The sequence below is a fragment of the Macaca nemestrina genome, unplaced genomic scaffold (genome assembly GCF_043159975.1).
Source record: "Macaca nemestrina isolate mMacNem1 unplaced genomic scaffold, mMacNem.hap1 Scaffold_59, whole genome shotgun sequence".
NCBI classification, from domain to species: Eukaryota; Metazoa; Chordata; class Mammalia; order Primates; family Cercopithecidae; genus Macaca; species Macaca nemestrina.
This window is the reverse complement of record NW_027257758.1, coordinates 204,214-231,629: the sequence shown is the minus strand read 5'-3', so window position 1 is coordinate 231,629 and position 27,416 is coordinate 204,214. Positions and strand designations below refer to the sequence as shown.

The following is a 27,416-nucleotide window of genomic DNA, read 5'->3' as shown; positions in this document are numbered from 1 at the left end:
TCTGTGAATAAATTTTAATGTCTTTACTGGAACTGTAAACACTGATTTTCTTTCCTCACCCACCCATCTGTTGGTGAGTTTCAGAAGGTGGATGAACCGTGCTGCGGGGACAGAGAGGAGGGTGCAGCTTGGCCTCTGGGACCTCAGCTGAGCACTGACTGAGCTCTCTGCGTTTCAGACGTCCACACGGAAGCTGTCCAGGCGGCTCTGGCCAGACACAAAGAGCAGAAGATGGCGGTGCCTATGCCTTCCAAACGCAGGTCCCTGGTCGTGCAGACCTCCATGGACGCCTACACCCCTCCAGGTAAGGGACACGCTCCCCGACGCTGCCTCCTGAACACGCTGGGTGCCTCAGAATTGACCACTAGCCCAGTAGTCGGGTTTCTGCCTTCAAAGTCATGGTGCAGAAATGCAGATTTTGTGAACCAGAAGTCCGAAAACAGTGTATGAAAAGTAACATTATGTATCTGTATAAATACACATTTTTAAGTTTTCATCAAGATTCATACATACGATACATACCAGTAAAATCTCACACAGTTTTATTCATTTAATTCCTTGTAGGGAAAAGGGAAGAGTTCGTAACCCTCCGGGTGGAATTGGACTTTTCTTCTGATTAGGCTGGTGCATGCGTGTTCTCAAATCTTCAGATAAGTGTGCTGTATTGTTGGATTGTTTTAGAACAAGCGAATTGGACAGTTTAGGCAGCTACCCGAATCAGGTCATAAACTTTGCCTGCAAGGTGCCAGCTAGTATTTTAGTTCCTGCAGGCCATAAGGTCTCTCACAACCACTCAACTCTGCCCTCTGCCATGGGCGATAGCAAATGCGTATGGCTGTGTACCCAGAAAACTTTATTTACAAGAACAACGGACCAGATTTGGTGCACGGACCTGCCAACCCCTGATCTAAATTACTGAAGGTAATAGCCAATTTATATTTCTGCTATATAATACTGCTTTTCTTTAATCTTGAATTTTACATAGCTACGCTAATTCTCCATTTTCTCTGCCCAAATAATTATAAACTACATTACATGATCTTCACACCCAAGTAAAGCAGAAAGTTTAGTTATCCAGATACTTGTTAGAGACACGGATTGAACCTATGCTATTTGGTGTTTAGTTTCTGTGATTTTGATTCCAACATTATTCATGCCGTTGTTGCAAGCTTGTCTTTCAAAGGACCTGAATCGCCTTACATTCCACGTTGAAGCTACATATACAACATTTGGGGGAGTATTTTTACTTCTGACGTTTAGCTTAGTCTTGGCAAGCAGTGAGACAGAAGAACGTGCCTCAGATCAGAGCTGAGGTCAAGTGTATGTCCACATGACTGCAAGCAGCTCCTGAGTTTCACCTTTACATACCTTTACAAACGAAGGTACTGGAATTTAAAGGACAGAACTTAGAGTGCATCACTTTGGGTTTTTGTTTTGAGACAAGGTCTTGCTCTGTCACCAAGGTTGGAATTCAGCATCATGATGGCAGCTCTTGGCTCACTGCAGCTGTGACCACCTGGGCTCATGCGGTCCTTCCACTTCAACCTCAGGCAGCTGGGACCCCAGGTGCTCGCCACCACACCCAACTAATTTTTAAGTGTTTGTAGAGACAGGGTGTTCCTATGTTGTTTTTGTTTTTCATTGACACATGACTTGTTCTTCATGTAAAGAACGCAGTGCCAGCCAGGCAAGGGAGTGAATGCCGTGCTAGCAAGTTGTTGACAAGGGAGCCCTTTCTGCCAACGTGCTCCCTTGGGCTCCTCCCTTTCCTTATTTTAATATTAAGCCACAGCACATAATGAAGGGCTGGGCACGATAGCTCATGCCTATAACTCCAGTAATTTGGGAACCCAGGGCAGGTGTATGGCTTGAGCCCAAGGGTTCAAGGTCAGCCTGGACAACATGGCAAAATGTACAGAAATGCCTTTTGTACACCTTGTCTTCACCAAAAGTACAAAAAATTAGCTGAGCCTGGTGGTGTGCACCTGTAGTCCCAGCTACTTGGGAGGCTGAGGTGGGAGAATCACTTGAGCCCAGGAGGCAGAGGTTGCTGTCAGCTGAGATGGCACCACTGCACTCCAGCTGGGGCAACAGAACAAGACCCCCATCTCGATAATAAATACAGACTCTTTAGAAATGATTAGGCCAGGCATGGTGGCTCATGCCTCTAACCTCAGCAGTTTGGGAAGCCAAGGCAGGCAGATTGCTTGAGTTCCCAGCATTTGAGACTAGCCTGGGCAACATTCCAAAGCCCATCCCTACAAAACATACAGAAATCAGCCGGGAATGGTGGTGTGTGCCTGTGGTCCCAGCTGCTTGGGAGGCTGGGATGGGAGAATCACCTGGGCTGGGGGAGGTTGAGGCTGCAGGGAGCCATGATCGTGCCACTGCACTCCAGCCTGGGCAACAGAGCTAGACCCTATCTCAAAAAATAAAATGCTTAATCCTGTTTCTTTAGTTTATAATTTGCAAAAACTTATGGAAAAAAATGCATTTGTATGTGTTCTTTGTGTAACTAACAACATGGACGTAAAAGGATAACCCACTTGAAATATTTTAAACCAAATTTTTGGCATTAACCAGTATGTAAGGCAACAGGCATTTTTCTTGACCACTTGTTATAAGAGAAATGACTTTGAAATGAAAGAAGCATTGCGGTTATTTGCTTATTTCTCGTATTGAATCCAACCGCTGAGAAATGTTACTGGGTCATGCATGATGGATAACTTAATTGTCTGCAAAATATAAAAGAATATTTGAAATGTTATTTTTGTGAAATGTTTGGATTTATTTGACTAACATTTTTATATAAACCATAAAGCATCCTTTGTAAATTTTCATCAGGAGTCCTCTTGGTATCACATGGGGCAGTTTTGTAAAATCATAAATGTCAATATCATAAAATTTTTTTACTCCCAGCCTATTTTGTGCTTAGCGATAGTTTGCATGTTTATTACCGTAGTTACTAGGTCCAAATCTTAGCTGCATTTTCTTACCTAGTTTTCTTGGTTGCTGGTAACAGTGGTTAGATCTTACTCAGTTTCATTGCCCTTCAGAGAATGTTCTTGAAGTTTATCTTCTATGAAATGACTGGCTGCTGACCTGGCTCGTAGTTTCTGGAGAAACTCTCATTAGGATTGTGGCAACACTAATATTCTATGGGTGAAACTTTCCTTTAGTTTTCACATGTAAAGATATAGGAATAATTTGCCAAAACTTGTTCTAGCCATGATGAGGGAACAGGGACTGAAGTCACACATCTGCCACAAACAACTGTAAAGCTGCACAAAACGAATGAGGTGGCTGTTTTTAGTCTGTGACCACAGCTGTGCCAGCCAGAACCTGAGGGCAAGGGCAGGAGAATGAATGAGACGCACCCACAGTACACTTGTCCTCTGGAGTACACCTGCAGATCGTGGCACCGAGAGCTCAGGTGTGGGCGGAGCATGGCCCTCCTACCAGGTCCAGGAGGGGGAGATTGGAGTGGGTGCAGGATTGGAGCTCTCCACAGATTCACACCAACAGCGAATCCAACCAAGCCTGCCCATGTCACGATGACCCAGCAGTGCCTGTGCTAGCTGCTAAAACAGGAGCTGCAAAGCTTCAGAGGAAGGTTAGGGATCCTGAGTGTGCTCAACAAGTTACCCACAATGTGTAATATTCAGCAAATCATCACTGCATACACAGAGAAACAGGAGGTAGAGTCTGTGGTCAAGAAAAAGGCAGTAAAATAGCGCACACACATGCAGGGTGGTCTCTGTCACTCACCACATGCGGCAGCTGAGCACATGAAGTGCGCCCGGTCTGAAGTGGATTTGCTGTGTGAAAGACATGCTAGTTACTATAAAAAATAGAAAATACTGTATTTGTGTATATATGTATATTTTATATATATATATTTTTTTTTTTGTTTTTGTTTTTTTTTTTTTTTTGAGACGGAGTCTTGCTCTGTCGCCCAGGCTGGAGTGCAGTGGCGTGATCTTGGCTCACTGCAAACTCCGCCTCCCGCGTTCATGTTATTCTCCTGCCTCAGCTTCCCAAGTAGCTGGGATTACATGCACCCGCCACAACGCCTGGCTAACTTTTTGTATTTTTAGTAGAGATGGGGTTTCACCGTGTTACCCAGGATGGTCTCGATCTCCTGATCTCGTGATCCACCCGCCTCGGCCTCCCAAAGTGCTGGGATTACAGACTTGAGCCACCGCATCTGGCCTATTTGTATTTCTTATTGAAAGTATAGTATGAGCATTTTGAGTTAAAAATATACTAGTTTATATATTTATATGAGGCTACAAGGAAGGTTTCAAGTTCTATAACAGGACTCTCAATTCTGTTGGAAAGTGCCAGTCTAGATGTCTGATACAGCAGAAAACTGAGTTTTTAAATCTATAATTATAAATATTTAGGGAATCAAAGTACAACGTGTCAGAGAATGAAAACGTTTTAATTCTTGAGCCAGAGGAAGGGCAAACACTTTTCACTATAATGGAGTTGGGGAATTTCAGGTTCCGTACATGATAATCTTGAGAATTGTCACTCCTTCCTCACAGGTAAAAATCTGAGCAACCTGAAAAATCAGCAGTTCTTAAACCTGCAAGAGAAGTGAGGTTACCGGCAAGCCACTGTCTGTAGATTGGCTGGACAGGTAAAGCAGATGAATCACCATACACTGGAGCACAATGCTCCAAGGAACCAAAGCTGGGATTGGAAAGCCTGAACTGGAATTGACAAATTGCTGCAGTGAGCTGTGGCCACGTCTGAGAGTTAAAACCTCCAGGAGGCCTGTGCCTATGGGTCTCATGCTTTTTGTGAATTGTATCATCAGAAGCTCAACCAGGTTCTCGAAGTGTAAATATGAGAGAAAAATCCCCTCATACATACTACAGGGGAAAGAGAATAAGAATCATTTTTCAATATGTGGGTGCACTCTTCACTAGGTCTACCTTCCAGAGAAGCTAGTTAAGTGGAGACTCACCTGGTGGGATTTTATCAGAGCCTTCTGACCTGGGGGAAAGGGAAATACCCAACTCCAACCTCCAGAACTGAAAAGCAAAAAAGAACAGAGTATCCAAGCACTATGGGACTTCCACAGAGGCATAAAATATGCATAACGGTAATACAAGGGGGAAGAAAGAGGAACAGAAGAACTATTTGTAACAGTAATAGCTGAATTTCCTCAGATTAATGCCAGACACCAAACCAGAGATCCAGGAAGCTCAAACACCTAGATTCTCTTAAATATTGTAATATGTAATATTTAAAATAGTTATAATTACAATGTAATAATACATTTGTGATATTAAATATTACAATTACTTAAAATGCAAACTAGAAACAAATTGTTTCTAAAAACCAAGAAGTGTGGATTCTATAAAGCTGATTTCTTTTATTCTATTCTTAATTCTAAGCCTTTCAAAGAATAAAGTACTCTCACATTAATAAACGACAGGCGAAACAAATACAAATGAGGCCGCCCTCTGTGACACGGAAGGCCCTATGACCTATTCCACCTCTTCTAACACCAAGTGTGCGGTTTCTCTCACCCTCTCTGGACACCAACTGTGTATTCTACAACTGAATTCAGGTCTGAAATTAGGGCAGACCGCACAGGTCAAGGTCTCAGACCCATGAGACAGCCCCCACTTCACCAATGGCAAGTTTCAGGTCTCCCTTGTTTCTGACCGACCACCTAAAAATCAGGCTTGCCATGTCCTCCTACTTAAGGTCAATAACTTGCCAGACTGGCTCATGGCACCCAGGGCAACACCTTTACCTACTGTCACCAGTTCACTATGAAGGACCTGTGAACAGCCAGATGAAGAGGTGCATTGCTCCAGGCCTGGGGGGCGGGGGCGGGTTGCAAGTGCAAGTGCTTCTGTCCCTGGGGAGTGGGAATACTGCCCTCCCAGAATGTCAAGGTTTTCCCCAACCTGCAAGCTCTCCAACCCCCACCATTTAGGGTTTTCTAGAGGGGTCACTATAGACATGGTTGATGACATCTTTGGCTATTGGGGATTGACTCAGCTCCAGCCCTCTCCCTCCAGGTGAGAGATTGGGTTGGAGACTGACAGATCCAGCCCTCTAGTCTGAACCCCAGACCCACCCTGAGGCTGCCTAAGGGTCCCCCGCTCGCAGGCCTGTCCTGAGTAAACAAAGGCACTCTGACACTCTGAAGATTCCAAGGGTCTTAGACCCTCTGTGCCCAGAACCAGCTGAAGACCAAATAGCTACGTCTCCTTGGATGGTACAATCACAAGCTCTCATCAGCTGACGGTCCGGGACAGGTGTGCTGAGAGAGCTTTGCTGTGGCCCTGTTGCTGGGAATCTTTGTTTTCAATCCTTGCTGGGGCAACAGACGCTTTCTGGTCATTCCCCAAGCTGGCTGAATTTACAGTCTTTTCCGTTTGATTCCACTGTTCCGGCCCAGTTCTTCTGAAGCCTCTTTCAACATCGTTGCCTCCCCTGGGTGCTGAGATCCTGTGGCCCTCACCCAGCAGGAGACATGGATGCCGGGATCCGGCTACCCTACTTCCAGTTGGATTGTGAAGAAGCCGGCCCTAAGCCTGCCCTTCCTAGGTCTCTTTCATGCCAGAAATGAGACGTTTTATTTGTATTTCATTTTAGGTCGATACGATGACACACACATTGGAGTTGGCCAGTTCACTGGCCAGGCACCTGACTCTTCTGGATAAGAAACAGGCCCCACACTGCCAGGACACAGAAGGGCAGCCTCGGTCCCCACGGGGTCTTGACAGAAAACCACAGCTCCCGCAACTGCAGGAATTCTACAGATTTTCACTTAGAAGAAAATGCCACCCAGGAGTACCCACCCCGATTACTTTTCTCAAAAGTGGTTTTGCAAAGGCTCAGAAGAAAAGTCAGGACACAGGGCGCCAGCCAGCCCCACCTTCCCAAAATCACTGGCCCCGGGGCCACCCACCTGCAATCAAACTGTTAGAGATGGGCTTTTCTTCTCAGCTGTTACCAGAGCAAATATACCTGGAGAAGCATGCATTCGAGTAGGGTGCCTCTCTCCAGAGGTCCTGGAGAGTGAGGCTTCAGCAAGTCACTGGCCAGGGACCCCGGGAACTTCACAGTTGGGGGGCTGGAGGGTAGAGGGGGCAGAACCCTAACGGTGGGTGAGTTGAAAATGGAAGAGCATTCTTCACCTCAGAGTCTCCTGGGGCCTTTCCCTTCAGGAACTGAAGGGGTGAGGAGGGCTGTGCAGTCTCAGACAGGTGATACCTGGGCTTTGAGAGCCGACGCATCTGTCCCCAGAGCTGGGCAGCCGCCTGCCCAACCCACCCTGTAATAACTGGAGTCCTTTGTCCCCACCCAGCGCCAGTCTGGGGGTCTGGTGCACACTGTACTTGATCGACCCATCCCATACATGAAGTGCTGATGTCACTTTCGTACTTCAACTGCCCCCCCCAAAGTATACCTTCCGGACACTGGAAAAAAGACAGCCCTTGATGTAGCCCCAAGTCCTCTGCTCTCCATGAACCTCCTGAGGGCGACTGCAGCATGGCGAGCAGGGAGCCCCGGGCTTCTTGATAAAAGTGTAAAATGAAGCTCTGTCTGAAAGGACCCCCATCTGTTAGATTTGGAAAACATCTAAAGGCCGTTTGCTTTTCACAATGACTAGACTCTTAGGAATGTATTCTAAGGAAAGGCAGAAGATATGGAGAAACAAATTCAAGAATATTCTTTGCAGCAATAGCCAGGGAGGGAGGGAGGGAGAGAGAGAGAAGAAAGAAAGAGAGGAAAAGGGGAACAGAGAAACAGGCAGACGAGACAGACAAGAGAAACAGAGACAGAGAGCGCATCTAGCTCGTTTTCAACTTGACCTCCTGGGAGAATCTAGCAGGATAATAGAATCCTCAGCACACTCTTGTACTGGGGCAGCAAAGTTTCCCAAACTACAAGGTAACAAATGCTAAGACTGGAGAAGCTGTGCACGTTCTTTTCCAGCTCCTTTTTGCAGCATCAGCAGAATGGGGCAGGTTGCTGCGTTCATTCTAAAAATCAAAACTCCAAAGGAACCAGCTGCAGAGATGGGGGTGGGAAGGCAGATGTTCTCTTGCTGACTGAGCTCACGCCCCGGAGAGCGCCAGCGCCTAACGCCCCCTCCACAGGTTCCACGGAGGACACAGGAGAGAGTGCGGCCATGTGAAGAGCAGCCTCACATTTCTAAGGCTCCCTCTCTCTATGAGCTGTATCCCATGAGTCCTGCTCGCTCCCCTCGGTCCCGATGCCCTAGCCGTCAGCATCTCTGCCAATCTTCATGAAAGAGCCTGTTGCACCGCAGTCCAGCAGGGCCACAATATTCAGAATGAAAATTGTAATGATCACTCTTCTGACTGCAAAATCCCAAGAGTCAGAGAACTTCTCTCACTAAAGGAAAGGGGCAGGGCAGGGCGGGGCGGGGCAGGGCAGGGGGGGCGGGGCGGGGCGGGGCGGGGCGAGCTGGACAGAGAGAAGCTGCCCTGGCTGTTGGGTGCTGAAAACTGTGACACCGCCTGGCACCAGCGATGAGGGACTCACGCTCGACCCCAGAGGCGGCTCGTCCACGAATAACAAGGGGCCACCGTGGGTCTCCCTCAAGCTTCCAGCTGTCGGGAAATCTTATCTAATCACCCACCTTGCCATGCTACCTGCTCACCTGCATTCTGTAGAAGTAGTAACGCATCATTCACGTCCCAGCAGGCCAAGTGCGCAGGAAAATGAGGCCAACAAGTAGAAAACCATGACCGTAGAAGGCAATGGCACGTGAACTGAGCTTTCTGGGTTGTGTGTCCTTGTGGTGATAAACACAGTCCTAACTGAGCTGAACACCAGAATGAAAACGAACCGTCCTCCGTGCTGAAGGCGGAAGAGGTGTGCTTGGCTATCCGCAGTGCCTGCCTGTTTGGGCGGTGATTACTGCAGGTCACACGTGCTGTACAGGAGGAGGGCAGTGAACTCTGGAGCCAGGCTGGCCGGGTGCAAGTCCCAGCTCCATGGCCAGCTCTGTGATCTGGGACAATTCACCTATGTCCTCTGCCTCTCGGTTTCCTCCTCTGTAAAAGGGGGGTAATAGTCGCATCTATCTGAAAGGGCTTTGTGAGAATTAAACGACCTTGTAAATGTAAGGGGCTGAGAACAGTATCTGTTCTTGGTGAGCAGAAGGATGACCAGGAGGTGACCAGCAAAATACCCCTTTCGAAGCCTCAATACTGTTCCGTAGTGAGCAAAGACACAGCTCCTCTACGGACGAAGCCATTAATAGTCGATCCTGGCAGGCAGAGTGCAGATTCCTTCGAATCAGAAATTTGAACTCTGGCCAACGACTGCTGTACTGCTTGAGTAAATCTTAGGATTTGTTAATGGTAAAGTAGTCTACAAAAACAAACAGTCTGAAGGAGTTTGAGAGGGTGTGGGCTCAGCTGCAACCTCTCCTCCCAAGGCTGTTGGTCAACAACATCTCCAGCCCTGTGGAAAGACAGCGGCAGTGAAGAAAATGTCGGACAAACATTTGGTGTGTTTGTACACTTCTGCCAGAAATCCTAAATGCTTTGCATGTTTCAGCTAATAATTCATTAAAATGGATTATGCTGACCATTTTATAACCTACTTCACTGCTCTCCTGTCTAAATCCATCCCTTTGTGACACATTTTTTACACTTGGCTCATTTTTTCAATTGTGTTTGCTGTCTTACCCCCATGTAAAGGATAAACGTGCATGTTTATGTTGATTTGACTGAGACAGCTAATGCTACATATGTCTCTGTTCCTTGAAAGTTGACTTGTGATGGTGTCATTTAAGTCTCTTCTTTTTCCCCTTGAGTCAGCAAAATATTCCATGTTCCTTTGAGCAAAACTTGCTCACTAGTGTTATGGAGGGTATAAAAGCAAATGGAATAAGTTTCCTGCCTTCAGGAGGATTGAAATCTCAAAGTCGGTATGACAGCATGGATGGGAGTCAGCTCAGTTTGCAGCTTTTAAAACATGTTGGAATCTTTCCTGACATGGAAGTAAAAATAGCAATCTTGACAAAATTGTGATGACTACAGACGTGTACCTAACCTCTTATTTACCGCCTCCCGATAGAAGATATTGTAACTCATCCCATTTGAGAGCAGGTGGTGATCACCCCATCCTGTGAGATTCAAGTATAATAATTATCTGGAATCCCCCATCTGCAGGCGAGGAAGACCCAGCAGCCCTCACAATGTCTTCTGGAAACTGGATTTTGTTTGAAGGGTGAACTGACTCCAAGTTTCTTCTGTTTTCACGTATTGTCCTTCCTACGTGTCTCCTGGGGTTTTTCCCTACCTCCCAATCTACATTAACCTGATGGTAACAGCCAGCTATGTTTTCTAGAATTCCCCTAAATGGACTCATGCCAAATACTGAATACAGTAGATTGGGAGGGTTCATTAAATCACGATAGAGCATCCTAAAGAAGGAAAGTAGACACCTTTGTTCTTAAAGGGTCTTCAGCCATCCCACCCTGGAAAAGGTTGCTGATTGTCTCTTCTCCTCAGGCAGTCTTGTTACTATGCATCTTTTTTTTTTTTTTTTTTTTTTTTTTTTTTTTTTTTTTGAGATGAAGTCTCGCTCTGTCACTCAGGCTGGAGTGCAGTGTCATGATCTTGGCTCACTGCAAACTCCATCTCCCAGGTTCAAGTGATTCTCCTGCCTCAGCCTCCCGAGTAGCTGGACTACAGGTATGTGCCACCACACCCAGCTAATTTTTGTATTTTTGGTAGAGACAGGGGTTCACAATATTGGTCAGACTGGTCTTGAACTCTTGACCTCGTGATTCATCCACGTTGGCTTCCCAATGTGCTGGGATTACAGGCGTGAGTCACCGCACCCGGCCTCCATCACTTTTTATGCCTCGTCTTCATCCTTACAGCTGCTCCTTCCTAGGGGCCTCAACTCCCAACCCCGGAGTTAGGGTCACAACTGTCCATCTTCATGTAACACAGCTTAGTTCCCCTTCTCCTCCCCACCGTGCCCTATGGGCTGCTTTTCTACAACCAGAATGGAGACCCAGGGAGAGCTGCTAAACTAAGACAGTTCTCACCCCTGGGAGAAAAATCTACTTCCCAGTTCTCAGTCCTGCTAAACTATTGTTGAGATAAAGAAGGACCATGATAAATCCTATTGGCTAAGAGAAGAACGTTCTCCAGGTTGCCGTAGGATAAGAGAGGAGGTGACAGAATCTGCAGCCATTTGGTCGAATATGTGATATGTGAGTCATTCTGAGGAATACGTTAAAATTCTGTAGTCAGATCTTTCAAAATGGTATTTCCAGTAGAGGGAATAATGTAACAAAAAACCCAGGCAGAAAACAAATAAGTGTGTGTGGAGAAGAACAATAATGTGATGTGAACGAAGGGTTCGGTGTCATGAGTGAGAAATGGCTGACCGAAAGTAGGGAGATGCAGAGAGGAAAATACCACGGGAAAGCTGAACATCACATTAAGTGATTTCGGTGATTCTGCCTGCAGTGCAAATATTTTGGGCTCTGAAGTGAAGTCATCAAAAGGTTTACGTCTGTAATGGAGGATTGGTCTAGATAGCCTTTCAGATCCCACTCGGCTTTGAGATCCTTGATTCCGGGTCACACCTGCGGGTCTGGAGGGCAGTTCTGCAGGGTCATGAAGGAAGGATTCCAGGAGGCTGGAACACGAAGGACATTCAGGTGACCACATCAAGAGATCAAGTGGGGTAACAAGAGCCTGAACTAAAAGGAATGCAGTGTAAATATGAAGAAGAAAGAGGAAATGGGAAACTGATTAGAAACGATAAGTAGAGAAAAAGGGGAACGTGTGATTCCAAGGTTTAGAACAGTATTTGTAAGTTACAGTCCCACAACTTCTTGCATAAACAGGATCTAAGAGAGTCATTTTAAGAAGAATAGCAAACTTCCAAGTTCCACTGAAAGACACCAGCATCTCTGTGGAGTGAATTGGGGAAAGAGAATGAAGAAGTCTGTTCAACTTTTAGACCCACAAAATGTGAATTGAATTGCATGAGTGACAACAATGTGAAGATATTTAACAGGAGCTCTTTTTTCTCTTTTTGGCCTACGGTATTTAATCCTTCTATCATCATTATCGTCCTTTCTCTAATGTCTCTGAACCTTTATTCAAAAATCCACTATGTATATGTAACGTGTTTGTGAGATTATTACTAGACCCTCTAGGAGGTTTCATTAACCCAGTTTTCTCTTATTATAGCAATACCACACTATCTTTATAGTTCAGGTAAGTCCTCCACCGTTTTTTTCCAAGTTGCCTTAGCTCTTTTGGGTTCTTTAAATTTCCGGACATATTTTGGAATCCGCTAGTTCATTTCTACTGAAAATAAAAATAAAAATAAAATCATGCTGGGATTTTGATTGGAATTGCATTAAACCTCTGATCCACAAGCGCAGAACTGACATCTTAACAATATTGAGCCTGCTGATCCATGAACAGAGTATATCACTTCATTTATTTAGTTCTTTAATTTATCTCAGCATCACTGCCTGCTTTTCAGTGTATAGATCTTACACATCTTTTGTCAGATTTAGTCTGAAGGATTTCATGTTTTGATGTGCTATAAATAAGATTGCTTTGTAAATTTCCATTTCCAATTATTTCTTTGCCAGTGTATGAAGAAATAAATATTGCTTATGTGTTTAGCTTGTATCTTGCAAACTTTCCAAACTCACTTATTAGTAAGTAATTTATTATTATTAGTTTTAGTGGCTTTTTGTGATTTCAGCAGATTTTCCACACAGGTGATCATGTCACCTGCAGATACAGATAGTTTTAAATCTTATTTTCTAATAAGGGTGCATTTTATATATTTCAACTTGCCTTATTGCACTGACTAGACTCCAAAAATAATGCTGAAAAGCAGTGAGAAAAAAGTCATCAGGTGGGATGGTAAATACAGCCCTTGTTCTTCCATTTTGACCTGAAGCACCCAGTGTGATCATTTTCTCCTTTGATTTTTCTGAGGACTTTTTGTTTCCTTTTTTTCCTTTATTTTTTAAAAACACACTTTATCTTTTAGGCAGTTTCACGTTCACAGAAAAATTGAGGGAAAGGTGCAGAGAGTCCTTCTATATGCCTTCCCTTCCCCCACGTGCACAGCCTCCCCCACTAACAACACTCCTGCCCAGAAGGAGCATTTGTAATAATGGAAGGACCTACATTGACATATTGTCACCCAGAGTCCACAGGTTACATGAGGGCTCTGTCTTGGTGCTGGTTCTATGGGTTTGAACAAATATGTCATGACATGTGTCCACCGTGATAGCATCGTACAGAGCAGTTGCACTAAAATCCTAAAAATCTCCGTGTTCACCTTATCATCTCTCCCTCTTCCCAACACCTGAGAACCACGAATATTTTCACTCCATAGTCTGGCCTTTTTCGGAATGTCCTTTAGTTGGAAGCTTACAGTATTTCAGAATGTCCTTTAGTTGGAAGCTTACGGTATTTAGTCTTTTCCGATGGGCCTCTTTTGTGTAGCCGTGCATGTTTAAAGTTCCTACGTGTCTTTTCATGGCTTGACAGCTCACTTCCTTTCAGTGCTAAAGAATATTCCATTGTTTGGATATATCACAGGTTATTTATCCACTCACCTAGTGAAGAACATTTTGGTTTCTTCGTTGCCTCCAAGTTTGAGCAATGATGAATAAAGCTGGAATAAAATTAGCAATTATGATTAAAGCTTCTATAAATGTCCACGTGCAGGTTTTTCTGTGAACACAAGTTTTCAACTCCTTTGGATAAATACCGAAGAGTGCAATTGCTGGATCACATGTTAAGAGGATATCTCGTGCCCATCAATGATACACTGGATATACAAAATGTGGCACGTATATACCACGGAATACTATGCAACCATAAAAAAGAATGGGTTCCTGTCCTTTACAGGGACATGGATGAAGCTGGAAGCCATCATTCTCAGCAAACTAAAAGAGGAACAGAAAACCAACCACCACATGTTCTCATAAGTGGGAGTTGTACAATGAGATCACATGGACACAGGGAGGGGAACGACACACACGGGGGCCTCTTGGGGGGTGGGGGCAAGAGGAGGGAGAGCATTAGGACAAATACTTCATGCATGCAGGGCTTAAAACTTAGATGGGTTGACAGGTGCAGCAAACCACCATGGCACATGTATACCTATGTAACAGACCTGCACATGTATCCAAGAACTTAAAGTAAAATTTAAAAATAAAAAATAGGGAGTATAGTTTGGTAAGACAATGTGATAATTTTACAAACACAAAACATGTCATACCCACTTCCCCACCTCCCTCAAGTGCTTTCAACAGCATCCTATTGCTGTTATTAAAAGAATAAAGCATCTACCATCATCTCCCAGCCCCTGCCTGCCTGCCTTCATTCTTGTCTTGTGCCACTTTCTCCCGTGTTTACTTCCTTGAACGTGCCTGATTCCTGCTGCAAGAGGCATTCTGCACGCACCCCCATCTCTGTTCAGACCGTGGTGTCCCTACACTCCACCCCCCTCAACAATCAACCTCTACTTCTCTCCAGACTGCAAGGGGATCATACTTTCCAGAATGCATCGGTTTTCTACCTCTCATCCCAAGATACGCCAGATTCTTTTACAGCATAAATTTAGAGAATCCCGCTTCCCTTTCTTTGGTGCGCTTTCCTCAATTCTTCATCAGAAACCCATTAGAGTGATTGTCATATTAGTGCCCATTCTCCCCATCAGGCCGCAGGTTCGTGAGAGCAGGGGCCACGGCCATGTTGGTGAACCACGGTATTCTCAGTGACTATCCATGTGTTTAGAAAGTATTTGCTGAATGAGTAAATGGGTCTGCAGTTCCAACCAAAGCTAGAAGCTTGACTTTGGAAGAATGAAAGTAGATAACATTTCCAAAGCAGACCCCATAGCATGAGAAAAGAAGGGAAGAATGGAGGCAGAGCTGAAGGATGAATATCGGCACAGGAGTAGGTGAGAGTTCCAGAAATGCTGGGTTTTCACGTGTTTTTATTTACCTCATATCTGTGTTTCCATCTCTGTGTAGCGTGACTGTCACATCCCTCTCTATTACTACATTTCTTTACTGACAAGGACAGAGGTGGTGCATTGGACACACTACTAACCAGCATACTCTCTCGGACTTGCAAGGAAATGTAGAGAAAACAATCTAGAAATGGTATCTCAGAAGAAAAAAATATCAAAAATATGAGAATAAATGTGGGAAAAAAATCAATGTTTAAAGACAACTTCTCAACATATTTAGGTATCTCTGGGACTTAAAATTTCATCAGGACTCCCCACACTTCTTTCTTTTTACATTGCTCTGTGTGTGTGTGTGTGTGTGTGTGTGTGTATTCAACAGAAATCTACAAAAAAAAAAAAAAGAATGCTATTGCTAGAATAATGCTACTACAGCGGAGAAAAATGTAATCTTTTCTTCCACCCATCTTAGCTTCATTGGTTGGGGTTCCTATAACAAAAGACAGATGAACCCCCAAAAAAGCAAGCGGAGGCTTATTAGCATGTATATTTCATATACACATGGGAGATACACAGGGAATGAGGGAATCTCAAAGAGACAGCTCAGACCTTTCTTTTATGTAACATCTTCAACAAGGATAATAAATGTTTCTAGAAGTGCCAAGACAAAGTAAAAGGACTTTGGGTCATTGGGGGCAACAAATTGTGGGAAGGCCAATAAATGATAGATTTTTGTGTAAATTCCTCTGGTGCTGTTTCCTGAATAAGGGTCTGAAGTTGTCTACAGAGATTGACCTGCGTCCTTTCTGGCAGAGAGGGGAGAAAGGGCACTTTTGTCTTTGTATAATATGATTATGTTGTGTGCTTTTCAGAAACTAGAGGGAAGGCCAGAGCGCTTCTTAATTGCTTTCAGCTCAAAATATTTTAGCATGGCGTGTTGTATTCTCTGCACTGTTCCTGCTGCAGATATCTCTAAAGGCATCAGTCGCATCCACAGCACTACTTGTGGGGAAATATTGAGCAGAACTGGAATCAAATGTATAATTCAGCCCCATAGAATCTGAGCCACAGGACAGAGAGAACTGCCCGGGAGTCAAAGCAGACACTGAGCAGCTGACATTCTAAGAGTCTCCTTCCAGTAGATCGGCGCATAAACTCAAGTTCTTTTCACAGATTTGTCTGTGTTTCTTTTTTGGAAAAAAACATAACCCTGTAGCGAAAATGTCTACTTCACAGTGCACCAAAACATCTGGAGCCTTAGCCAGAAGCAGCACAGACCCAGCCAGAAGCAGCACAGACCCAGGCAGCCTGGTGATGTCCGGCGGGGGCAGCCCATAAAATCCATCAGCATGTGGCCCTGCGAGCCGCCACCAGTAACATATGTTTACATGCTAATGAATGTCAGGCTCATTTAGAACAAATTTGCATCCATCAAAGTCAAACAGCGAGCAGAGCAGCACATTTTCCTGTGTGTCAGTGGCCCCTGAGATACCAGGGAGAACTTGAATTGCCTGACCCCTTCAACTTCCAAGCATCCCAGAGGGAAAATGCAGACCCCAGGAAAGGACTGTGCTGGAAACCATTTGTTCTTACAGATGTCCGGAGTAGTCTTGTGACTGACCCAAAGACTCCCCTCTGAGGGTGGGGGAGACCTAGGTTAGGAGAGGGTGAACCGTGCTGCCTTCTAAGACCTTCCTTCTAAGGGAGGGTGGGAGAAACCCAGAGTAGGTGGAGGTGAGCCATGCTGGCAGGACCTTCCTTCTAAGGGAGGGTGGGGAGACCTAGGGTACGTGGAGGTGAGCCATACTGGCAGGACCTTCCTTCTAAGGGAGGGTGGGGGAGACCTAGAGTAGGTAGAGGTGAGCCATGCTGGCAGGAACTTCCCTCTAAGGGAGAGTGGGGGGACCTAGGGTAGCTGGAGGTAAGCCGTGCGGGTAGGATCTTCCTTCTAAGGGAGGACGAAGTGTGCTTTGCTAGACTCTGCGCTTGAGTCTCAGCGTGGCGGACCCAGATGGGAGCAAGTCACTTCTATCCTATGATTCTGGGTGTCCTCATCTGTCATGGAAGGTTTGGTTAGATGAGCTTAAAGTCACTCCAGTTGCAAAGCTGTGTGACTTGTAGATACATGCCAGTGTGAATGACTCTCTTCACTTTTACAAGTTGCACAGATAGCCAGGCTTCCCCTTGTATCAGTCAGGAGGTCCCAGAAGACTTTGTCACAGGCAAAGAGGTGATTAAAAGGAGTTACTGACGGGATTCTTTGGAGATCGGTGGGCAGGGCCCAAGGGAAGTGAGAATAGCACTCCCCAGATTATGGGCAAGGGATGCCTGGGGAGGGGCTGCTAACGTGGACAGGCATGAGTAAGAGAGGACTGAGGACAGCTCCTCTCCCTCCTCCACCTTCTACCTGCTGCCAGCAATGAATCCAACCAGCAGCCCTAGGCCAGGCCAGGCTCCCAGAGTCAGAGCCAGGAAGAAGCCAGGCACATGGAGAAGCCACTGGTCCCCACCAACACCAAGGGTGCAGTAAGAATTTTGATGGAAATATTTAAAAACTCATTCAACAACTTCCTATCTCCCCAACCAGCCTCTACATATGATTCCACCTTTTCCGACTCCTGAGCCATCCTCAGGGGTGTCACAGGGGTGGGGCTGCCTGCTCTGCCCAGGGCCTGGGACCCTCCAACCTTCGGAGGTCTGGAGTCCCCTCTCCCCTCCCTGGCAGCAACTGTCTTCTCTGCTGTCAAATTATCACTTCCATCCTCCCACAACACATGAGAGTTTAAGACGGGATTTTGGTGGGGACACAGCTAAACCATATCAAAGGGGGGACCTGGGGCTTCCTCATGGGGCTCTGGCATGAGCTTGGGTGACACAGGTTATAAGACCCCATCTGCTTCAGGTTTAATTGCATACCCCAATATTCCCAGGTTGTAGTCCTAACCAAGGACCTCAGAATGTGTCTGTATGTGGAGATAGGCCTTTTAAAGAGGTGATTAAGGTAACGAAGTCATTAGAACTGATGCCCTTGTAAGAAGAGATCAGGACACAGACATCTATTGAGGGACAACGGCACGAGGACACAAGAGAAGATGCCATCTGACAGTCAAGGAGAGATGCCTTAGGAGGAGCCAGTCCTGAACCCACCTTGACCTTGGACCTCCAGACTCCAGGACTATGAGAAATACATCTCTGTCTTTTCACAAAACTGCCTGTGGCAGCCCAACCAGAGCCATGCGCCATCTTTGGTTCTCAGAAATTCCACTTGTTTTTATACTCCTGGATTTTAGGAGGCCCCTGGATGACCAGCATGTGGCTAAAGTTAGAGAAGGAGTTACTTGTGTAAGAGAGCCCCACACATCTCTGAGCGGACACCGTACAGCCCATGAGATATTGGGTGTAGTACCATCCTCTCTTCCCTAGGATATTAAGAACAATATCACAGGAGGGGTGTACAGCCACAGCCCCTGCGTCACTGGGAGCAATAGCATCTTCTCCCCCTCTCAATATAAGGAACAATATCCCAGGGTGGGTGTACATCCCCTGTGATATTGGGTGTAACGTCATCATCTCCCAATGCGGATATTAAGCATAGTGTCACAGGGGGGTGTATACCTTCTTCGCTATCGGGAATAATATCCTCTCCCCTCAGGACTGTATGCAAAATATCGAAGGGGTTTTACAACTCTTGCGATATGGGCAGTAATATCATCCTCTCCCCACCTAGATGTTAGGAACTCTATCACAGGCGGCCGTACATTTCTTGCGATATTGGGAGTCATATCCTCTCCCATCATGGATATTAAGAACAATATTACAATGGAGGTGTACCACCCACTGCCATATTGAGAGTAATATGCTCTCCCCTTCGGGATATTAGGAACAATATCGCAGGAGGTGTGTACAACCCCTGCGATATTGGGAGTAATATCATCCTCTCCCCCTGAATATAAGAAACAATATCACAGGAGGATGTACACCCCCTGTGATATTGGGAGTCATATCATTTTCTCTCCCTCTGGATATTTGGAACAATATCACAGTGGGTGTGTACACCCTCTGCGATTTTGCCACTAGTATCATCGTCTCCCTCCCAGGATATAGGGAACCATATCACAAGGAGGTGTACACGCCCTGCGATACTGGGAGTGATATCGTCCTCTCCCTCCCTGGATATTAGGAACAATATCACTAGGGAGTGTACACCTCCTGCAATATGGAGACTAATATCATCCTCTCGCCCCCTGGATATTAGGAACCATATCATAGGGGTGGTGTACACCCCCTGTAAAATCAGAAGAAATATCATCCTCTCCACCTTTGGATGTTAGGGACAATATCACGGGGGAGGTCTACGCCCCCTTCGATATTGGGAGTTGTATCATCCTCTCCCACCCAGGATATAAGGAACAAGACGACCGAAGGGATGTACACCCACTGCCATAGTTTCAATAATGTCATCCTCTACCCCCTGGCTGTTAGGAATAACATCATAGTGGGGTGTACACTTTCTTCGATATTGGGAGTGATATCATCCTCTCCCCGCTGGATATCAGGAACAAGTCTATTAATTATTAATATTAATAAATATAAGAAAAATTAAGAGTAATCATCGACATTAATAATCACAATAAAGATAGTAAAATAGTTAAAAATGTTAACGATTAGCATTAATAATCAGTAGTAATATCACTACTAATAAAATAATGATATCAGCAATTGTTACTTAAATCAATATTAAGTGATGCTGGTAATAAAATAACAATATTAGCAATTATTTTAAGCATGCATAATCATATATTTAAAATAATTATCCATAACAGTATCCTATTAATAGTATCATTGATAATTGTTAATATCGATCATGGATGTTTAATAATTAATCATATTACTCCTAATACCGCAGGGGGTGTACACCTACCTGTGATGTTGTTCTTAATATCCAGGGACAGAGAGCATGGGATGTTGTTCCTAATTATCAAGGAGGGGAGAGTGTAATATTACTCCCAATATGACAGGGTGTGTACATCCCCCCCAAGGCACTGTTCTTGCCATTCAAAACAAGAGAGGATGACATGACTCCAGATATCGAAGAAAGTGCAAACCCACGTGTGATATTCTTTCTAATATCCAGAAAGGAAGAAGAGGATAGTAATCCTCATATGGCAGGAGGGGTACACTCACTCTGATATTTTTCCAAATATGCCGGGGGAAAAGAGAATAATTGCATTCCCAATATCGCACCAAGGGTTGTACACCCCGTGTGAGATGGTCCTTCATAATGTTTCAAGGCGGGAGGGATGATATTATGACATATATGGCAGAAAGTGTACACTCCCCAGGGATATTGTTCCCATGATCCTGGAGGGAAGGGGATGATATTACTTTAAATATTACAGAAGGTGTACATGCCCCCAGTGATATTGTTTCTAATTTCCACGTGGGAGAGGAAGATATGACACCCAATAATGCAGGGAGTACAAACAGTCCTGGGATATTCTTCTTAACATTCAGGGAGGAAGAGGATATTACTCCCAATACAGATGGGTGTACACCCTCTGACGGTGTACACACTGAGGGTATACACCCATCTGTGAAAGAGTTCATAATTTCCAGAGAGGGAGATGATATTACTCACAATATCATAAACAGGCTGTGAGTCCACCATGGCCCCTAATAGCCAGCGGGAGGAGAAGGGGTGGCTATTAGTCCCCACCTTGTGGGGGTGCCTCACCCCCCTGCGAGGTGACTCCTAATAGCCAGAGGGGGAGAGGGGGTGGCGATTAGTCCCCACCTCGCGAGGGGTGCCTCACCGCCCTGCGATGTGGCTCTTAATATCCGGGGGTGAGAGGGAGTGGCTATTAGTCCTCACATCGTGGGGGAGGTCCTAAAATAAAATATATGTTAACTATTTAAAGGTGTGATTTTTTATTACATATAGAAAAATGTGTGTTTAGCGTACGAATGTGTGCATTTATGTCAAATACATGAAAACACATAATCCAGGTGTTTCGGTTCATACCACTGTAGAGACTTTTCGGTTTCTTTTCATACAACTGCCCAACTGGGGCCCAGAGCCAACACCCACCAGCTGTGTCACTGCGTCTGTTGTTTTACTGTCACACACCGGCCCTACCCCACAAAAAAAAAAAAAAAAAAAAAGCCATGGCACTTAATAAAAAATTAATTTTACAACATTATTAGAGATGACTTGTAGTCCTCTTTGAAGAGACTGCAGCATGTGAAGGATTTCAAATACAACTGTGTTCTGGGTCTCCTGATCTAAGGACCTGTCCGCACTGGTGGCTTTAGCAGTGCTTCATGCAAACTTCCAGAAGGCATGTGTGTCATGTCTAAGAGCAAACTAGAGTTCACGCCTCAGCACTGTGTGCCTCTTCTTTCTTCCGTCCCACGGGCACCGTCTTCTCCCAGGGAGCTGGTGCTGTGCTCTGAGGCTCTGTCCCACCAGTCCCTGCCAAGTCCCTGGGGCCACTGTGGAGAACCAGCCTCCGTCTGTCAAAGTGTGTTGTGCAGAAAACAACTCATCCAAATCTGTTTAAAAACCACACATTTGCGACGCCTATAGGCCTCAGAAGGTGGAGGCAGACAGGTAAAGGCAGCTGCCATGGGGGCTGAAGTTCAAGCCGGTCTGTCCGGTGACTGATGGGCACTGTCTGCAGTGAGCCACTGCACATTTAGCGAGGCTGTCTGGTCCCTCACCTCTGCCAAGCCTCCACCCGTCGAGTCTGGCCTGGATTCTCACACGCCTGCACAGCCTTCATCTGGTTCATAACTCAGCTCACAAAGGGCCCCATACAAAGGCCCCCGTACCGCGGCAAGGACGGCGATGGTCACACCTGTGGTCATTTATCCTCTCTGCATCTAGCTCCTCTTCCTGAGGCAACAGCACCTCTGAAGTCACAGCCTGGCCTCCCAACTCTTCCCCGTCCCGGGCTTCTTGGCATGTTGCTCTGCTGCACACACCTCAGCAAATACTGCTGATTAGCCAGAATCACCCAGAAATCTCTTAACCTTGATTCTGACTGCTTTTATAATTTGTAATATTTGTACTTCTGGTGTGATTTGAGGAACAACAAATTTTAAAATTAGAGAAGATGTGGTTTTTATTCTCTCCTTTCTACTTGCAACCTTGAAAATTCAAGTAGCAGCAAGGTTTGTTGAGAGTAACTTCCACCAAATAGAACCTATTACAAATGTACTACAGAGTGTCAAATAACCACATAGATGTAAAATAGAGATGCAGACACAGATATAAAATCCAATGGTTAAACCAAACTGAGAAATGCTTGCCAGTTTGATAGGACTTCTGAAACTTGACAAAAATGTTGGCTAAGGGATACAAGATGTTATGAGATGAGTGAGATGCTTGGCCTAGAACCACAGGCTCTCTCCTCTTTACAGCAGAAAATCCATAAGGAAGTCAAATCTGAAAGAACCAGGTACCATTGAACGGCATCATCAGTCGTCCTTCCCATCCCTCGGCCAGCTGAGGTGAGTGCAGACAGTCGTTCACCAACATCCATCATCCATCCTCCAGGCCATGGCTACACTTTACTCCCAGGCTCCCTGTCATTATGTAGATTAGGTAAATCCTAGCCACTCTCACCTTAAGCCTACCCCTGCCAGCGTGGCAATCACCCAGTCCCAACCACAGCAAGGACAGCCGTGTCCGTGGGAACACAGAGCAGCGGTCTGAAAGGAACCTGGATCTCTGAATACCTCATGGAGCAGTCACCAGCCTGGAACATCCTCCCTGACGGCTTTGCAAGACAGAAAAACTCCTTGGTTCCTCAAGCTACAATACTGCAGAGTCTCAGGTCACAGCATCCTTATCTACCCTCGTCAGGAACCGTTCAATGCTCATCAAGACATGAGAACAAAACTGCAGTGGCACAGTCACACTCAACACAGACCACCTGCTGCTCACATTCATCGTATTAACACCAAAAAGTCACCGTGGTGGATATCCTGGATGTGGACACTCGGCGGCTTTTTGCTGGAGATGCGCTTTGTGCATTTATCGCACGACCATCTTGGCATCAGGAGCTGCAGCGCAGATGGCAGCTGTGCATGTCACAGGGAGTCTTATTCGCTGGAATCTCAGCCAGCTCCCAGCATCAGCTCCCACAGGGTCCTCTCCTCTGGGAGCACGTGCTTGGACGCCACAGTGTCCTGTGGATCCACAAAACCGCGCTGTCCTCCCTGGCCACTGTGCCTGTCCACTGTGCCTGTTGCGGCTCCGATAGTCCTCCGTGTCTACCTGTTGGGGCTCGGATAGGCCGCCTTGTCCGCCTGCGAGTCCCGTGCACTACAAGATTACGCCATTCCAAGGCTGCTCGATGAGGCTTCACACGGGGGCATTGTATTTCATTCACTGCTAGGTTCTACACTGACTCTTATGACCCCGGGGAAGGACTAAGACTTAAATAGAACAGCGGCTAGGTGATACAAACCGCCGCTGTAATCAGAACATACCAAGACCAGGCCACAGGAAGGAAGAAGCAGCCCTGGGCCGCAGCCTGTTACCAAGTCGCTGACATCTCTGTCCAACATGGATAAAAAGACCCTCTTTCCTCCGAAGTCTAAAGCAACATATCGGCCCATCTAACAGTAATTCTGTTGTACATTTAACTTCATCTTGCCCTTCTAAGTGACTGTTCACGGTCTTAACACCTGAACAAGAATTTCTCAGTTGCTGAACCACTGTTCGTTATTCAGCAGATAAAATGGCAGCAGATTGCACCCCAGGAAGAAACACACCCAGTCACGGGCACAGAACGGGACATCAGCACAAACCGTTTCCCAGAAAAAAACGCATCTCTGCTTTGGGACATACCATCCCCGGTCTCCATGAGCTCGGCGTTGCAGTACTTGGGCGCTGTCCGGGACCCCGTGGAACCCTGTGGTCGCTCCATCTGTATGGAGTGCTCTGAGGTGTACGTGGTTACGTCAGGAGGTGCAGAATGATTATCTGTAAAGAAGCACATCGTGAGTGTTTCTGGTGGTTGTGGCGTTTGCTCTGCAGGTTGAGCAAGCCATAGCTCAGGAAGAGACGGGAGCGCAGACGCTCACCCTGGAGGTGCCGTGAGAAGCCAAAGCCGATCTCAGCCACGTCTGCCACAAACATCTGGCACAAAGGGGGACCCCAGCATAACTCATGTTGCCGAAAATGGAGTAGAGTTCGGTGAAACCTCAATTTCCTAACAGGAGCCACGTCAGCGGCATTTTAACTAGAATAACGTTAGACCGGCAATGGCAGGGCGCCAGGAAGCGTGTGTGTGTTCATGGAAGGGTCCCGTTTCCTGTCGGCCACCGTCCACACAGCCCAGGGCTTTACTCGCGCTTTGGAGCCCAGGGCCTGGAAATGGAAACCCAGCTCTGAAAACTTCTGGGGATTTGGGGATGTCCCTAAAGCTCTCCGTGCCTCAGTTTCTTCATCAAATGGGAACAGTAATGGCTATGACCATGTAGGATCGGGGCGGGGGGGTTGGCCAGTGTGACTATGTTGTGCCTGGACTCCTTAGAACACTCACGCACACATGATCACAGATGCTAAGTTCTCATTCACAGGCTTCTGATTATCTCAGAAGGTCAAATGCACATCTGACTTTTTACTTCTCTTCTTTTGCCACACAAAATATTTCTGCTCTTCAAGTTTCATTATTTTGTCACCGCTTTTCCAAAAAACTCCCAAACTTATAGAAAATTTCCAGATAGTCTAGGAGGATTATCTTTGTGCCCAATTAGAAATTACCGGAACGCGATCACCCGAGAGTTACATTTGGGTCACACTGAGCCCTGACGTACATGAGTTAGGAGCCCCTCATAGTTTGGATAAATTAATTCTTTGTACTAAAACTTCCTCCAGTATTGAAAGGGTAAACCCACAAAGGAAGGCCCAAGTGCAGTGATCCATTTATTCAAAAATATGTGTTTTCCTTGGTAAGATTCTGTGCATTTTCTTAAAATTGAATAAAATCCGAGGATACAAATGCTTCCACCCAGTGGCAGAGGCGGTGTCTGGCCTCCCCGTTCACGTCTGGCAGAGCCTTGGCCACTATCCTGCAATCCAATATACACATGGAATTTTATTATGGAAAAATACGTAGCAGTCACACATTTCTGTTCAATGTTTAGCCTGCTGTGATTTCAGGTAGGGTTATTAATTCACATAAACGAGTGTACATGTTCCTGAAACTGTGTCAAACTGAAGTTTAACACTGCTTTGCATTTGAGTACTACTTTGCAAACTTTTAAAGAGTATTTCTGTTTTCTCCTTTATACTCACAACAGTTGAGAGAGAAAAATTATTGTTTTCAATTTTTTTTCCCTCACTCAAGCCTAAAGCAGGAGAAGGGACTTCAAGATCCCAGCAGCAGTTATTGGGAAAAGTGAGACAGACCCAGCTCTCCTGACAGCAAACTCCTGTTCCAGACAGAAAACAGTTGACGCTTTCAGTGTCAGTGAGCACCGAAGGGGCTGGGACCCAAGTCAATCCCAAACACCTCTGGGTGTGAAGGAGTCAGTGATCTAGAAGTGAACATTCTGGGGTTCTGGGGTGTCTGTCGGCTATCTGATCACACATGACGTCCACCTGCTTCCCACTGAGGGTTTTGCAGAGATCAGGCTTTCCTGTGGTAGCTGGTGCCGGGAGGGTCTGAGCCTGCGGCTCGTGCTCCGTTATCGGCGACGTGGTACACAGTCATCTCCGGTTACTGCTTTAATAGAGACACACACCAAAACCTATTCAACCCAAGTCCCATACTTGATGGAAAACATTTTCTCCTGAACCATTCAAAGGCAGAGCGACGCGAGGCTCATCGTGGCTCCCCCACGTGTCGACTCTAGCTCTAGTAATTCTCACTTCACTCCTTTTCCACGGCATCTTCAAACGTTGTAGGGCAGTGATCCTAACTTTGCTCTTTTTCTAATACAGAGGATCTCCCTTGTCATAGAACCTACACAAAACAGTGCGCCACGCCCAAGAAATCTGAACACCTGTGGCAGACAGCAGCGTAAAGCGGCCGTGCTTAAAGCCCTCGTTTCCTTAAATGACTCCCGTGGTCAGGAGGAGCACACTTTAAAACCCTGTCCTGTTGACTGGGACTGTTAAGGTTTCACGCAGGAGCATAAGTGAGAAGAAAAGATAGAAGCGGATATGGCTGCAGGATTCCCCAGGAACACGAAAGGACTTATAAACAGAAGGCCCCTGGAATTCGGATATGGCTGCGGGATTCCCCAGTAACAAGGCCCCTGGAATTCCAGCTGTGGGAGGAACCTGGGCATGAGAAAAGCAGTACAGCAGCTTCCAGAAACAATCCAACCAAAGCACCCCAGGGGCCAGAGGGGCTCTGCGCTCTTTCCACTAAGGGATTCCACAGCCAAGATACAAACAGAGGAAAACGTGCACACACAAAGGGGTTTAGACAACAGGCACAGAAAGACACTGTGAAGCGTGCTCACCCATGGGGGTCTGGGCCATGACATCCGCTAGCCTGTGGGCAGCTCTGCTGCCCCCGCTCTGCGTGGAGGACGAGGAGGTGGTGGACGTGGTGGAGCCGTGGATGGCCTGACTGATCCAGTGCTCCACTTTGATGCTGCCCTGGCTGGAGGTCGGGGCGCCCTGGGAGTCCACCTGCACTGAGCCTTCATCTTCTGAGCCATAAGAGGTATCTGTGTAAGAAGAAAGGCAATTTGCTATATGTTGCAGCAAAAACAGGCACTACAATCTCAGTCCCTGCAACACAGATTTACTTCACGCAAGTCTGAACAGTTGTTTAATGACTTTTTGCCGCAGACACTCTTGAGAATTTAAACCACTTTTCAGATAATGAACCATTTATTTTAGCATAATGAATTTTGCTTCCAAAGCACCTTATACAAACATGCTATAAGATGTTTGATACTGTCATCTCAAAGATGCACTGACACATTTCCTCTACACAGCAGTTTGGGAAGAAACCAAGTGTTTTCTTGTGTCAGTCAGAAAGTGAGAGGGCAAGGGGAGGCGGAGGGCCTGTGCAGCTCTCAGGAGTCTCAGTGTGACTATGTTTAGCCCCGGTTAGTCCTGAGATGCTCTTCTGGGCTCTGATTTATTTCTACGTTGGTGTGTGTGTTAGATACCCTTGCAGGTGATTTTTGCATCTGTGTGTTAGTTACCCATAGAGCTGATTTATTTCTACATCGGTGTGTTAGATACCCATGCAGGTGATTTCTGCGTCTGTGTGTTAGTTACCCATACAACTGATTTCTTTCTATGTCAGTGTGTTAGATACCCATGCAGCTGATTTATTTCTACATCGGTGTGTTCGATACCCATGCAGCTCTCTAAGGATCAAGACGCTGATGATGGTAACAGGAGGGAAAGCAGAATGTGCCTCACATAGAGCGGCCCCTCCACCTCCCCG

At 46.0% G+C, this 27,416-nt stretch overlaps 1 protein-coding gene and 1 long non-coding RNA gene across 2 annotated transcripts in view; one reads left to right on the top strand and one right to left on the bottom strand.

Annotated features, from left to right (window-relative positions):
- LOC139361548 (disco-interacting protein 2 homolog C-like) overlaps positions 1-27,416 on the bottom strand; it is an 87,645-nt gene that overhangs the window by 40,920 nt on the left and 19,309 nt on the right. The window contains exons 6-7 of the mRNA XM_071090135.1: positions 26,473-26,682; positions 23,846-23,980 (exon numbers count right to left, since the gene is read on the bottom strand). Coding sequence (XP_070946236.1) covers positions 23,846-23,980; positions 26,473-26,682 — 345 coding nt within the window. The remainder of the gene's footprint in view (positions 1-23,845; positions 23,981-26,472; positions 26,683-27,416) is intronic.
- Positions 201-4,982, top strand: LOC139361542 (uncharacterized). Its single transcript, XR_011619102.1, has 3 exons — positions 201-304; positions 565-921; positions 4,551-4,982. It is a non-coding gene; the product is annotated as an uncharacterized lncRNA (long non-coding RNA).